Below are 13579 nucleotides of genomic sequence, written 5' to 3'. Positions count from 1 at the left end.
CTGATCCAAGCCCTGTTGTCTGCCGCAGGGGTGGGGGTCACCTCACAGACGGGCAGCATTGGCCTCTGTACAGTCTTCCCTGTCAGGCTGTGGACCCAGGGTCCCCAGGAGCCCTGGAGGATGGACGGCTCAGGAAGGGTCCGTCCCAAAAGCCACCTCTCTTTTGACTTGTGCTCCATGTGGACCCGGGTGACCCAGGGCCAGGTTCTCGGATAGCCACAAAGGTGCTCATCCTGCTGCTATACAGCAGGAGTCAGTTGGCACCACACCTTGCCACAGGAGCCTAGATTTCTGTTTCTCTCTGTTCCCCACCAGAATCCCCAAAGGAGAGCAGAGAGGGGACCAGGACCTAGTGGGCCTAGTCTGTATCTGTCCTGTCACACTGTCTCCCCCTCCCTGCCTGTCTCCCCCTTGCTCTTCACTGCTTAGCTCTCTCCCCATGGCTGGGCCCATATCCACTACCCTCTCCCTGTTCTCTCGGCCAGGACCAAAGAGAACGGGTCAGATCGGGACCCGCTACACCCCGACCACCTCAGCAAGCGGCCCTGCACCCTGAGCCCCGCACAGCGCTGCAGCCCTAGCAACGGGCTGCCCCACCCCACGCCACCCCCACTGCCACACTACCGCCTGGAGGACATGGCCATGGCCCACCACTTCCGCGACTCCTACCGACACCTCGATCCCCGAGAGCTACGGGAACGCCATCGGCCACTTGGTAAGCCGTATGAGGGCTATCAGCCGCTGTGTGGACAGACAACATATAAGGACCGGTGTACGTGCCAGCCTGCACACTTAAGAGGGCCCATGTGTGCATGTACAGGAATTCTGCCACTAGCTATGCTCTGGGGAAGTCACTGTCACCACCTCCAGTCCCTTTATGGTGTAGGGAGCCAGTAGCCACCTAGGGCCCTAGGGTAACCATCTTGAGCCCATCTGGGAGGCATCCTCCCATCCTGTCATGCCCAGTTGGGGTTAGGCTACCTCTTCCTCCATTGGAGACAATGCTGACCTACAGAGGAGCCCGAGGCCAGCTTTCCCAGTGTCTCCTAGCTTGGGAAGCCTCGGACCTACAGCAGCTAAGGGCAAAACTCCAAGCAGGGCCACCTGGCTCTCTTAACAACCCAAGTTCCCCATAGTGACCCTGGAGCAAGACGTGTGACTCTCTTTGCCTGACTTTTCTCTTCTGCCACTGGGGTGGAATGGGAGTCATGAGATGATCAGGGGTCTTGATGGAGCGCCCCCAGAGTGCGCTTCAAAGTCCAGCCGTCACTAATGACAGGCACAGGAGCTTGATCGAAGCCCATGACACCGAGCTTGCACTCTGTCCTCTCTCGCCCCACACTCACACCTCAGTGGAAGACATTGAGGCCCAGAGAATACAGGTGGCCCAATCGTAGTCACAGCCACATCGGCTGAGCCTGACCCTCCTCTGTGTAGCCTTTCCCACCCCAGTGGGTTGGGGAGAAACAGCCAACACTGGGTCATTCAGAGTGCCCACGGGGTCCCAGAGTAGGGTCAGCAGAGGCCTCACCCATACCAGAACATCTCCCCACTCGACACTGTAGAAGTTTCCAGGGCCTGGGCCCAGGCAGCAGGTGACACCGTCTGGCTCTCCACGACTAGGTCAGGCAGGTGCTAATTCCCACCCGCTTCTGCTAATGCAAAAATAAACGCCAGCTGTCGCGTAGATCTCAGCCTCTATTTTAGTTGGGGCGTTGGCACAGGCCAGTTGTGGGCAACCAGAGAGGGTTCTGGATGGCAGCGGCGGTAGCCACCTCCCTGCCCTTCTGCAACTTGAAGAAGGCATTTCAGGTTAGGGCACTAGGAGTTCTTTAGGGACAGATGTCAGGTTAAAAGGGAGGCCTCCGAACGTAGCCTCGGGCAGCACACTGGAAGCATTTGACATTGCAGGAAAAGGCACAGGCAAGGGCACGGGGGCGGATCAGGTGCAGGACATCTCTCATGTCGCAGCCACCCGTGACTCGCCCCCTGCCTGGTTGTTTGGCCAGGGCTTAGAGCACAACCCCAGATTGACCTGAGGCCACACACTGCCTCCTGCATTCCCTGGCAGTTACAGGTAAACACAGCCCTAGTAGCCTTTCCTGTAGGATTGGAAAGATGATAGACCCTCCCTCTGGGGTCAGGACAGGGAGACCGATGCTTATCACAGGCCTGCTGGGGGAGTCATCCACTTTTGTTTGCCAGGTCAACTTGGGGCTCCTCCCCCTCAGCTCCTTCCTATGCAAGAGCTCAGCAGGGTAGGGAAATGGAGGCACGTAGTAGCAAGATGAGAGCCTAGGTCCCATAGGGAATAAGCATGTTGGCTTGCTGCTCTGTCTGACCCACTGCCCGTGCAGCCGGTCCATGGCTACACTTTTAGGCCAGTGAATACCCAGGCCATAGTTCAGCCTGGGGGCACAGTGGTGTATGGGACACACCTTCTTGCCCTGTGGACAGCTTGTGAGGAAGACCTGTACCACTAGAGACCAGAGACACAGGACCCAGGGACTTCAAGGACTCCCAGCTGGGGAGGGGGCCTCTGACCAGGTCTTTAAGGAATACATGAGTACAACCAGATGAAGGGAACTCACAAGCATGACAGGGAGCCAGGAGGCCCTGGGACTCCTGGATGGGTATTAAGACCCTCAAAGTGAGATCTGGAACTGTTTTATCAACAGTAGGCCCAGAAGGAGCAAGAGGGGTTGCATTTGGAGGCCAGGAGGCAGAAAAGGGATGGCCAGGGCAGAACTAGAAGGGGCAAAGCATTTGCCTTCTCTTAAGTGCTCGGCCAGTTTTTGACCTCTTCCTGGTGCACTGGGCAGAGTCATGGCCAGGGCTCCCTGCCCCATCCTTTCTGTCTTCCCAGTGTGGGGCTGGGGGCACAGGGCAGGGTCTGGATGCAGAAATGGGGCTTGAGTCGAGGGGATGGAGCTTGCAGAGCAGGGGCGGGGTCTGAGATGTGGAGTGGAACCTAGGGCAGAAGTGAAGCTTGGATGGGGGGAGACACGAGGGCGTAGGAGCCCTGAGAGCTAGGTCAGAGCTTGACTACGGACAGGGCCTAGAATTGGTGGCGTTCGCATGGGGGGTGGGGTGGCCTGTTACATAGGCGTGACCTGAGTGTGCGCTCTATCGTGCAGCTGTGCCCGGGTCCCGGCAGGAAGAAGTGATTGACCACAGGCTCACAGAGCGTGAGTGGGCAGAGGAGTGGAAGCACCTGAACAATGTGAGTGTCCATCTGGGGTTGCTGCCCCTTCATGGGACCTGAGGCTGTAGGGTGAGACGCGACAGCAACATTGAACATGGGCTTCTCTGGATTCAGCACCACCTGTCTACACTTGCCTGAGGCCCTTCTAGCTTCCTGTCCCTTTGCGTGAGCCCTATTGTCCATCCATTGGCCTATCTCCACACTGTGAGAGACTGGGCAGAAAGACTCAGAACCATACAGGGAGGCCCATGGTGATGAAACAAAACCCCTAACCAGAAGCTGCTTAAGGGAGGAAAGGGGATTTTATTTTATTTTGTTTTGTTTTTGCTTACACTTTTGAGGGGAAGTTTCATCATGGTGGGGAAGGCATGGCATGAGTAGAAACCCTGTGTCACATCTTGTCACATCAGCAGTAGCAAGAATGAACTCACTTGTACTGGCAGGCATAGCTGAACTGCAGAATCCCCAGGCCCACCCCCAGTGACACGCCTCCTCCTACAAGGCTCCATCTCCCAAATTGCCACCAGCTTGGGGCTAAGTAAGAGGCTTAATGACAAACATTAGAGGATATGGGAAACATTTTACATTCAAACCACAACGTTTTACCCCTGGCTTCTTTGACCATCTCATGATGTAAGACAGCTTTCTTAAACAATTGCAGTTGAAGCTACTGCAATCTCTCAGACTTGAACTTTAAAACCCATCCACACTTCCTTCTGTGCAGATCCTAAGTCTTTTGTATCCTTCTGCTCTGTATTTTCCTCTGCCAAATACTTTTAGTATTTTTGGTTTTGTTTTTGAAGCAAGGTCTCACTCTTCTCCAGGCTGACCCAGAACTCACTCTTGTCACCCCAGGCTAGCTTCAAACTCATGGAAGTCTTCCTGCCTCAGCCTCCCAAGTGCTGAGACTAAAGACATGTGCCACTACACCAAGCTTTCCATTGCTTTGAAATTCAGTTTTGCTCAAGTTCTCAGGACATGGGCAGAACGCAACCAGAATATCACACAAACTGCCTCTAGCCTTTTTCTTGATGAAGTCCTTCCTATCCCCTCTGAAATCTAATAAGCCATGCCTCCACAATCTACACTTCTTCCTGCATTTTAGTAAGGTTCCTCTATGTAGTCCAAAATTCCAGATTCTTTCCTATTTCTCCCACAAACCAGTCCCAAAAGACTAAAAACCACATGGTCAAGCTTAATCGCAGCTACAGCCCCATTTCTTGGTCCCGGTTTTCTGCGGCAGTTACCTTGTCCTTCACCCAACAGAACATACAACGGAAGCAGCTGATGGAAGGCAGGGGCTCATTTCAGTTATAGTCCTGAGGGAAAGTTTCCTCGTGGCAGGCAAAGGCATGACATGAGCAGAAAGTCAAGTGTCACATCTCAAGCAAGGCTGGACTATAAATCCCAAGACCTGCCTACAGTGACACAACTCCTCCAGCAAGACCACTTCCCAAAGGCTCCACTAGCCAGGGTCTAAGGAGGAGACTTAATCACAAACACTTCAGGCTGTGGGGGACATTTTATACCTGTCTTCCTCCACTGCTTCCTGCTGGAAGCTCTTCCAGAGTAGAGCCCAGGTGTACGGAACACTGAAAAAAGATACTGGAGCTTTTTTTTTTTTTTTTTTTTTTGGCAGGATGCCAGGTCAGGTCAGATGAGTCATGTACTAAAGGCTCTTGGGAGCTCTGCTGAGCAGAATACTGTCCACCCTGCAGTGTGTGTCCCAGGAGGAACCTCTTGGTTCCTTCCCTCATCTGCACTCTTGAGCAGTGTGATCCCTGAGGCAAGTCACCCTCAGAGCATCAAAGGGAAGACCCTGTGTCCATACAAGTTCCCATGCAAGTGAGATATCCAGAGATGCAGGGGAGTGGCTCAGGTAGACTTCCATACCCTGCCCTCAGGTAATGAGGATGCCTGAGGCTCCCTTGCCCTGCTGTATAGAATGGCCCCATCTGGCCAAAGCCTGGGTCCCAGCGTGCTAAAGATCCTGCTACCCACCCACAGCTCCTGAATTGCATCATGGACATGGTGGAGAAGACTCGTCGGTCCCTCACCGTGTTGCGCAGGTGCCAGGAGGCTGACCGTGAGGAGCTTAACCACTGGATCCGGCGCTACAGCGACGTGGAGGATGGGAAGAAGGGCCCCATGCCTGTTGTGGCTCGACCCCTCAACAGCTGCAGTGTCCCTGAGGGGTCTCAGCTAGGTGTGCACCAAGGGAGAACATGGAGGGCCTGGAGTGGGGGATCACTAGCCCTGCACAAGCTAATGCCCCAGAGAGCTGGCCATCACACAGACCCTTGCTTAAGTCAAGATAGCTTCACTTGGAATGAAGTGCCTTTTTCACTTTGTACAAAGACATGCCTAGTCTGCTCAGAAATTCATTATTCCCAGGTTCTAGTGAACAGGAGCTAGAACACAAGGGGAGGTCACTAGAGGTCTCTGTTCACCCACAGTGCTGGTGACTCAGACCAGAAAAAGCCCAGGACATGCCTAGCTCCCAGCCTGAGTCCATGTCCACTGGCTGCAAAGTGTGTCCCTTACTACGCCTGATGCAGGGTCTTCACCCAGGATATCTGGGGCCATCTCCCTCAGGGGAAACAAACTCCTTGCACTCAGACATGGCCACAGTGGGAGGGAGCCCCGGTGTGGGAGAGGGCTACAGACAGACCCATATTGTACATGACGATGGACCCCCCCCCCATGTTTCAGATGTCCACCGGGAGTTTGTGCCCAGGACCCTCTCCGGCTACATGCCTGAGGAGATCTGGAGGAAAGCTGGTGAGTGAGGCTGTGGGGATAGACCTGGGGACAGCAATGAGAAGAATTTTCTTGCACCCGTAGCTCAGCAGAACACAACATACGGCAGAGCCCCCAGCTTCACGTATCCTGCTGTGCAGACAGGCAGGCATACATACACATGCAGAGATCGGGAGCTTAGAACTGGAGTCGGTGTGGCCTGTCGGGAGGAAGGTAGTGGGGGCAGTGAGGGGTTTGGACAGGACCTGATGGTAGCAAGGGTAGTGGGTGTGGTGGGCTCATGGCTTGCTGGACCTTTGGTAGATTGACTGTGAAGCTGAGAAAGAAAGGGGACTTAGGCGCTGGAGAGATAGCTCAGCCGTTAAGGCGCTTACCTGTGAAGCCTAGGAACCCAGGTTCAATTCCCTAGGACCCACATAAGCCAGATGCACAAGGTGGTGCATGCATCTGGAGTTCATTAGTAGTGGCTAGAGGCCCTGGTGTGCCTATTCTCTCTATCTGCTGCTGCCTCCTCCTCCTCCTCCTCCTCTTCCTTCTTCTTCCTTCTCTCTCTCCCTCCCTTCCTCCAATAAATAAATATATTTAAAAAATTTTTGTTTTGTTTTTCAAGGTAGGGTCTCACTCTAGCTTAGGCTGATCAGAATTCACTAAGAAGACTCAGGGTGGCCTTGAACTCACGGTGATCCTCCTACCTCTGCCTCCTGCTGGGATGAAAAGTGTGTGTCACCATGCCTGGCTCATAAAATATTTAAAAATAGGACATGGTGGCACATGCCTTTAATCCCAGCCCTTGGGAGGCAGAGGTAGGAGGATCACTGTGAGTTCAAGGCCACCCTGAGACGATGTAGTGAATTCCAGGTCAGGCTGAGCTGGAGTGAGACCCTGCCTTGAAAAACCAAAACACAAAAAAAAATTACACACACACACACACACATATACACATACATACACACACATATATGTTTAAGAATAATACTAATAAAATAAAGGGGACTTGGAATTTCAAAAGTGAGAGAATGATGAGCTGGAAAGATGGCTTAGTGGTTAAAGGCACTTGCCTTCAAAGTCTGATGACCCAAGTTTGTTTCCCCAGTACCTACCTAAAGCCAGATGGACAAAGTGACATATGCGTCTGGAATTTGTCTGGAGTAGAAAGAGGTGCTGGCATGCTTATTCTTCATCTCTCTTCCCCACCTGTCTCTGCAAATTAATAGTAAATATTTGTTAATATTTTTACTTATTTATTTATTTGAGAGAGAGAGAGAATGGGCATACCAGGCCCTTAGCCAGTGCAAATTAACTGCAGATGCATGTGCCAGCTTGTGCATCTGGCTTATGTGGGTACTGGGGAATCAAATCTGGGTCCTTAGGCTTCACAGGCAAGCGCCTTAACTGCTAAGCCATCTCTTCAGCCCAATAAATATTTTTTAAATATTTTATTTATTTATTTGAGGCAGAGAGAGAGGAAGAGAGAATAGGCATGCCAGGGCATCCAGCCACTACAAACGAACTCCAGATGTGTGTGCTCCCTTGTGCATCTGGCTTCAATTCCGCTGGGGAATTAAACCTGGATCCTTTGCCTTTGCAGGCAAGTGCCTTAACTGCTAAGCCATCTCTCTAGGCTCCCCCCAAATAATTTCTTTTTAAGTGAGAGAATGAAGGGATCAGGACTGGCATTGGAGCAAGGAGTTAGTTGCAGCCAGGGCAAGGCTAGCTGCCAGGGCCACGCTTGAACCCCCTGTTCCTCCCTAGCCTAGTTGGGAAAACAGGATCCTCCTTCACCTGGTCATCCTCCTCACCTCATCTGGCCCCATGGCATAACCTCATGAGGCCTTTGCTGGTATCCACACAGCCATATACCATGCATCAGATCAAAGGCCCTGCCAGCAACTCGATTCATACACACATGTTCAGACAGGAGGCTCATGAGGTATTTCTGGTACCTTAAATGGGAGCCCTGCTTAATCATAACCACCCCACTGAGGCTGATTCTAAGCAGTCTCTTTCACAACATAATACAAGGGACAACATGCCAAGGAAACCGAGATAGCCTCATGAGGGGAAATAGTATCATTCACAAAGCTGAGACTGGCCAGTTAGCACAGACATAGTTTTTGGGGTCAGCCTTGACCTGTAGCCTCCAGGCAGGCTGGCAGTGAATGTAGGTGTCCCCAGATGGCTTAGGGTCTCTGGATAGGTAGAGGTGGAAACAGGCTTCTCTGGCTTGGCCATGCAGCATGTTCCCTGACTGGGCTGCTCTTCACTGGGCTCTCCTTAGCTGAGATCTCTAAACAGAACTGTTGAGGAGGTCAAGTAGAATAACAGCAGGAGTTGTCAAATGGTAGCATGGGATCCAGGAATTTGCAGCACCCTAGCAAGGCAGCTTCTGGCTCCCACTGGATGGATCAAGCAAAGCTCAACAGGAGAGCTCTGGTTCTCAAAGCAGGTCCTGGGCAGACTCTTGTCGTGGGTTGGGTCTTTGCCCTCCGGAGGTGCACCCCAGAGTGAGAACCAAGACAGTGGCAAGTGGAGGAGGAAAGGTCACACTTGCCTGTGGCCCTCATGACCAGGCTTGCGCATGCATACCTGGGACACATGCATTCACCTACATACTCGTCAGCACAGGTATGAGGTCATCAGGTAGTTCCTGTGTGCGTGTGCCTGTGGCGTACGGCAGGCATGTGTGCAGACAGCTACATCTAGGCTTCTGCCCAGGTGGTGAGTGTGAAAGGCCTACCCAGCCCAGGTGCACTGCCCAGTTGGCTGCCAGCCCGTGTGACCACCAGCCCACCTCTGTGCTTTGCAGAAGAGGCTGTGAACGAGGTGAAGCGCCAGGCGATGTCTGAGCTGCAGAAAGCCGTGTCCGACGCCGAGCGCAAAGCCCACGAGCTCATCACCACGGAGCGCGCCAAGATGGAGCGGGCTCTGGCCGAAGCCAAGCGGCAGGCCTCAGAGGACGCCCTGACTGTCATCAACCAGCAGGAGGACTCCAGTGAGGTGAGGCCTCTGGCTGCTCCTGCACCTCACCCCTGGCTTCCACCGGTGCTGTGTCCTGGGAGTCAGGTGTGGGGCTGACGAGACGGGCTGGAACCACCCAGCTGTGCAACCCGAGGGGCCACAAAAGCTCTCTGAACCCAGAGTCACTGTGGCTGTCACAGGTGGCTTGCAACAAGCATGTTGTCCCTTCAGCACTGCTTGTCAGTGCACAGACCCACGTGGCCTAGCATGGGCGTCATGCGCCCCCCCCCCCCCGCCCAAATCCTGAAACTGTAGATGCTGATGGCCCGGAGGGTGATGGTTTGTCTGAGGTTAGTGCTGCTGACATTAAAGCCCATGGTCTTTAGCCTGCGAAAGCAAGAGGTTCAAGGAAGGTTGTTCGGGCCCTTGGGACCTTCCTCGGGTCTTGGCATACAGGCAGGTGCCCAGTGAGTAGGAAGGGAAAGGCTATGGGAGTCGTGGTCCTTTGTGCCTGGATTCTGGGCATTGAACTTTATCCAGCAAGGTGGGCACAGGAGGACTCTGGGAAGACTGTGTCTTCCTGTCCTAGAGCTTAGTGGGCAAGGACTTCAGGAAGAACAGGCCCTTCGAGGGGAGGTCTGGGCTGTCCTTGGAGAAGGGCCAGCTCTACACGCATAGGCACTGATGTTGGCTGGAGGGTCGCAGTCTGTGCACCTCTGCACTGGATGCTTCAACAGCCAGCTGTGGAGAAACGTCTTGAACCACACACATAAGGAAAGTCTCAGCTGGCATGAGAGGGAGGAAAAAGACCCAGAGTGTTCGGTACTTCAGGCACGGTGGGGGGGAGGGTACTTGGGGAACACCTCACTAGTTCCTGACAGCTGAGCAGACCTGGAGAACGCGTTGAGCGTAAAGGCAATCCTAGCGGAGGGGCCAGCAAGGCTGGTGTGGCTGGAGTAACATGAATTAGGGACAGCAGGATGGGGTCGAGTCAGGCAGGGGCTTTGGAGGCCAAATAGGGACAAGAGGTGGCCCTTGATTCCTGAGGTAGGGTCAGCTCCCTTCACCCCCCCCCCCAACACACACACAGGGAGCTGCAGCTGACCCCACAAGGAAACATTCTGTTAGGAAAGGTTGTGTTGCTCGGTGACCACCCCCGCAGTGAGTGGTTGACAGAGCAGTCCCTAGGGGCTCTTGGGCGTTCCCTCTCCTCTCTGGGTGCAAGCCTGGCTGGGTCTCAGCAGCTGGGGATGGGCTCATGGCTTCCTGTTCAGCAAAAGGCTGTGTACTTAGGCATAAGGGGTCTGCCCACCCTGACCGTCACCTCTACTCCCCTTACATCCAGAGCTGCTGGAACTGCGGGCGCAAGGCCAGCGAGACGTGCAGCGGCTGCAACGCGGCACGCTACTGCGGGTCTTTCTGCCAGCACAAGGACTGGGAGAAGCACCACCACGTGTGTGGCCAGAGTCTACAGGGCCCTGCAGCTGCTGTGGCCGACCCACTGCCCGGACAGCCTGACGCCACAGCCAGCCCCAGCGAGGCTGGCTCAGCAGGGCCCTCTCGCCCTTGTTCCCCAGGCCCACCCGGCCCACTGGATGCTCCTGTACCCCGCTGACCCCCAGACCCCGATGCCCAGCCCATGGACGCCGTGCCCCGCCAACCTCCCAGCCCTGCCTCGGCCTGCCAAACGCCTGGCCCCGGAGCCAGCTGGCCGAGTGGAGTCACTGCTGCTACTGCTTCTCTCCAAAAGAAAACAGATCCAACAGAACTGCATCTTTGCAGCTTCTTCAGCTACCTGATGAGGTCTCACCATGACCTCCCACGACCTCTCTCCGCAAGCATCCTCAGAACCACCGCTGAGCTCCAGACTGCTGGCGGGAGCGTGGTCAGCCCTGCCTGCTGTCTGTCCTCTCTCTGTCTCTGTCTCTCTGTTCCTGTGTCTGTCTTCTACCTCTCTCTCCGTCTCTGGATTTCTCTGAGTCTCTCCTCTTCTGTCTTTAGATACACACTTTCTCTACAATGGAAAGAAAAATCAAATCGGTGGATTATATTTTCAGCGAAGAATTTTTTGGAGGTTTTGTTTTTGTTTTTGTTTTTGTTTTTTTTTGGCAAACAAGCTACTCAGAAACGGACAAAGAAGACTGTGGGGTTGTCCCCTTTCCTTATTAAAAAGGGGAAAGATACTGTGATTCTATAGCCAGAGTTGCTGAGTCACCCAGCCCACCCCAAGAGGGGTTGGTGCATGCAGCAGAGACTGCAAGAATGATTTCAGTTTCCAACTAGAGAAGCATTTTTGGTTTCAGGTTTTTTTTTAAATATCAAACTCTTTGGCTTTAAGTAAAAAAAAAAAAAAAAAATCCAAAAAGTTTAAAAAAAAAAAAAAGCAAAGGAAACATACCTGTAAACTACCTTGCCAGCTAGCCAGCCAAGGATGCCAGATACACCTCGCTCCAAAGGAAATCCAAAAAGAAAATGCAAGAAATCAAAATCCAAAATTTTTTTGTCACTGCCAAAGTATTTTCTTTTCACTGTTTTACTCCATCCTGGGTTTGTCTGGATGTTGATCTTTTATTCTGGTTTTTATTTGAACTAGGGGTGTTTGGGATATTGGGATTTGTTGGGTTGGGCCAAGAAGAGAACTTCTGTTCCTTTTTGACTGGTGGGCAGTGCCCTCACTGGGCCAAGGGGTCCGTAACGAAGCCTCAGCACCTCATCTGTGAGCCCGAGTCAGCATGAGCCCAAGCATCGTGTGCCCCAGGGCCATGTCTGGGTGTCCCCACATGCAGGGGAGACATCTCTGTCTGTCCTCACACCCTCTGTGACTTTTCATGTCTCATTGTCCCACTTGTGAAAAAAAAAAAAAAAGTGCTGAAGTGTTCCTCCCCCTCCCAGAGAGAGCATAATTCCGAAACAAAACTGTGACAATCTTTTGGGTTGATTCTTGGCTGCTTGTCAAAGCCTGAGGAGACAGCAATCACCTTTCTCAGTTTTCCTCCTCTACCTCTCTGCTCTCCCCCTCCCTACCCCACCTCCATCTCAGCCCTGTCACCCAAAGCCCAGTGTCTTGCGGCTATTCTCATTTCTTTCAAACTTTTGCAGAAAAAGAAAAGGAAAAAAAAAAAAAAAGCCACAAAAGCCAGCAGCCACCCTTGCCTCACCCGGAAGACTCAAGCTCAGCTGGACATACCCCTGCATCTGCCCTGTCATCCATCACCCCGTCGCGCATCTCCAGCCCTGGGGGAGATGGGTAATGCTACCCCGCCCACACTCCAGCCCTCCCCTCCACCCACTTGACTCCTTCAAGGACTCAAGGAGGAAATGAAGGAAGGAGGTTCACACCTGTACCAAACGGAAGGCTAGACAGCAGACACGGGCCATGGTCAGCACCTGTGTGCACGGAGGTGTGCGCTCCAGCCTAGAGTGCAATATGGGAGGGTCACTCCTGAACCAGGGGGCCCTGACCAGAGTAAGGCGTGCAGCGTGTGTCAATGTACATAAGCTCTGCAGAGGTCCAAACCATAGCATCAGTACGGAGGAGATGTTTGCCAAATAAAAAGAAATTAAGACAAACCACAGAAGTATGTGAAGTTTAAGAAACAGATTTGGTTTTTTGGTTTTTTTTTTTTTTTTTTAGAGGAATCTAAGCTGAAGGCTCATTGTGGTGGCTGGTATTTCTTTGCAGTTGTAAATTTCACCCTTTTAAGTGAACGTTATATGGAAGGATCCTGTCAAGAGCCATTGATTTGTCGCCACCCAGAACGGAGCCTGAGAGCAGCACCCTCATTCTGAGGGCCAAGTTAGCGCTCTTGCTCTCTGGAAGGTTCCTGGGGCTGTAGCCCTGCCGAGACGTGCTTTTGTGGGTTTTGGAGAAGCAAGGACCCATGTGGGGTTCCAGCCTATGATTGCGCATGGAGGCCACCTGCCCTTGCTTCTGGAGGCCACGTCTCCTAAGCACTAAGCCTACTGAAATGTGGAGTCAGTGCAGCAGTGAAGGAGACCTGCCTCCCCGGATCCTGCTCCCCACTTCCACCCTTCACGGCACTCCCTCGTGTCCCCATTGCGCCATGCCATGCAGTCCCCTGGGCCTTTCTGGGTGAGCAAGGCAGGTGGCAGTGGTTGGTGAAGAGTCCTGTCTGACAGGAGGTGGTGGGCACCGTGCTTGTTGGGGGGAAATAAAGCTGGGCTTCCAGGTTGCACAGTGCCGTAACGTGGTGGTGAGCCGTGGTCTTGAAACGCCTGACCTGGCCTGGCTGGGGGTCAGAGTAAGGAGCCTTAGGATGGCTCCCGTGATGACTCAGATCCCCGGCATCAGGACTTGGGAGTGCCGGGGTGGCTGATCTAAAGGGGATCTTAAAGCAGCCCCTCACCTGGGGACCTCCCATTTTTCTCCGCCTATAAATACCTATTCCTTCCCTCCCCTTACCACAGTGTCCCTTCGGGGGAGATAAGCAGGCCTACCAGATACAGCAGAACACTGGCCATCCAAACCAACCACCTCAGCCTAGGCCATGTGTTCAGGGTTCAACAGAGCCTTCCACCCAGGCTGTTGATAGGGGTTTTCCCATCAAGATAGCTGTCGTATACCATTTGCCCAGAGTGAATCCCCTGTGCATGAGGAGTTGCCACCAGTGGGATGTAAACCCCCAGAAGGAGGCG

General features: G+C 53.3%; 1 protein-coding gene across 3 annotated transcripts in view; it reads left to right on the top strand.

Annotated features, from left to right (window-relative positions):
- Cbfa2t3 (CBFA2/RUNX1 partner transcriptional co-repressor 3) overlaps positions 1-13116 on the top strand; it is a 60942-nt gene extending 47826 nt beyond the window's left edge. For all 3 annotated transcript variants that reach the window (XM_045155079.1, XM_045155084.1, XM_045155082.1), the window contains 6 exons: positions 486-715; positions 3138-3223; positions 5213-5411; positions 5918-5986; positions 8772-8962; positions 10269-13116. In XM_045155079.1, the coding sequence (XP_045011014.1) occupies positions 486-715; positions 3138-3223; positions 5213-5411; positions 5918-5986; positions 8772-8962; positions 10269-10538 (1045 nt within the window). In that variant the 3' untranslated portion in view covers positions 10539-13116. The remainder of the gene's footprint in view (positions 1-485; positions 716-3137; positions 3224-5212; positions 5412-5917; positions 5987-8771; positions 8963-10268) is intronic.
- The last annotated feature ends 463 nt before the right edge of the window (positions 13117-13579 follow it).

The sequence above is a fragment of the Jaculus jaculus genome, chromosome 1, assembly GCF_020740685.1.
Source record: "Jaculus jaculus isolate mJacJac1 chromosome 1, mJacJac1.mat.Y.cur, whole genome shotgun sequence".
NCBI classification, from domain to species: Eukaryota; Metazoa; Chordata; class Mammalia; order Rodentia; family Dipodidae; genus Jaculus; species Jaculus jaculus.
Note: the sequence above shows the minus strand (reverse complement) of the source record. Positions and strands in the feature narration are given on the sequence as shown.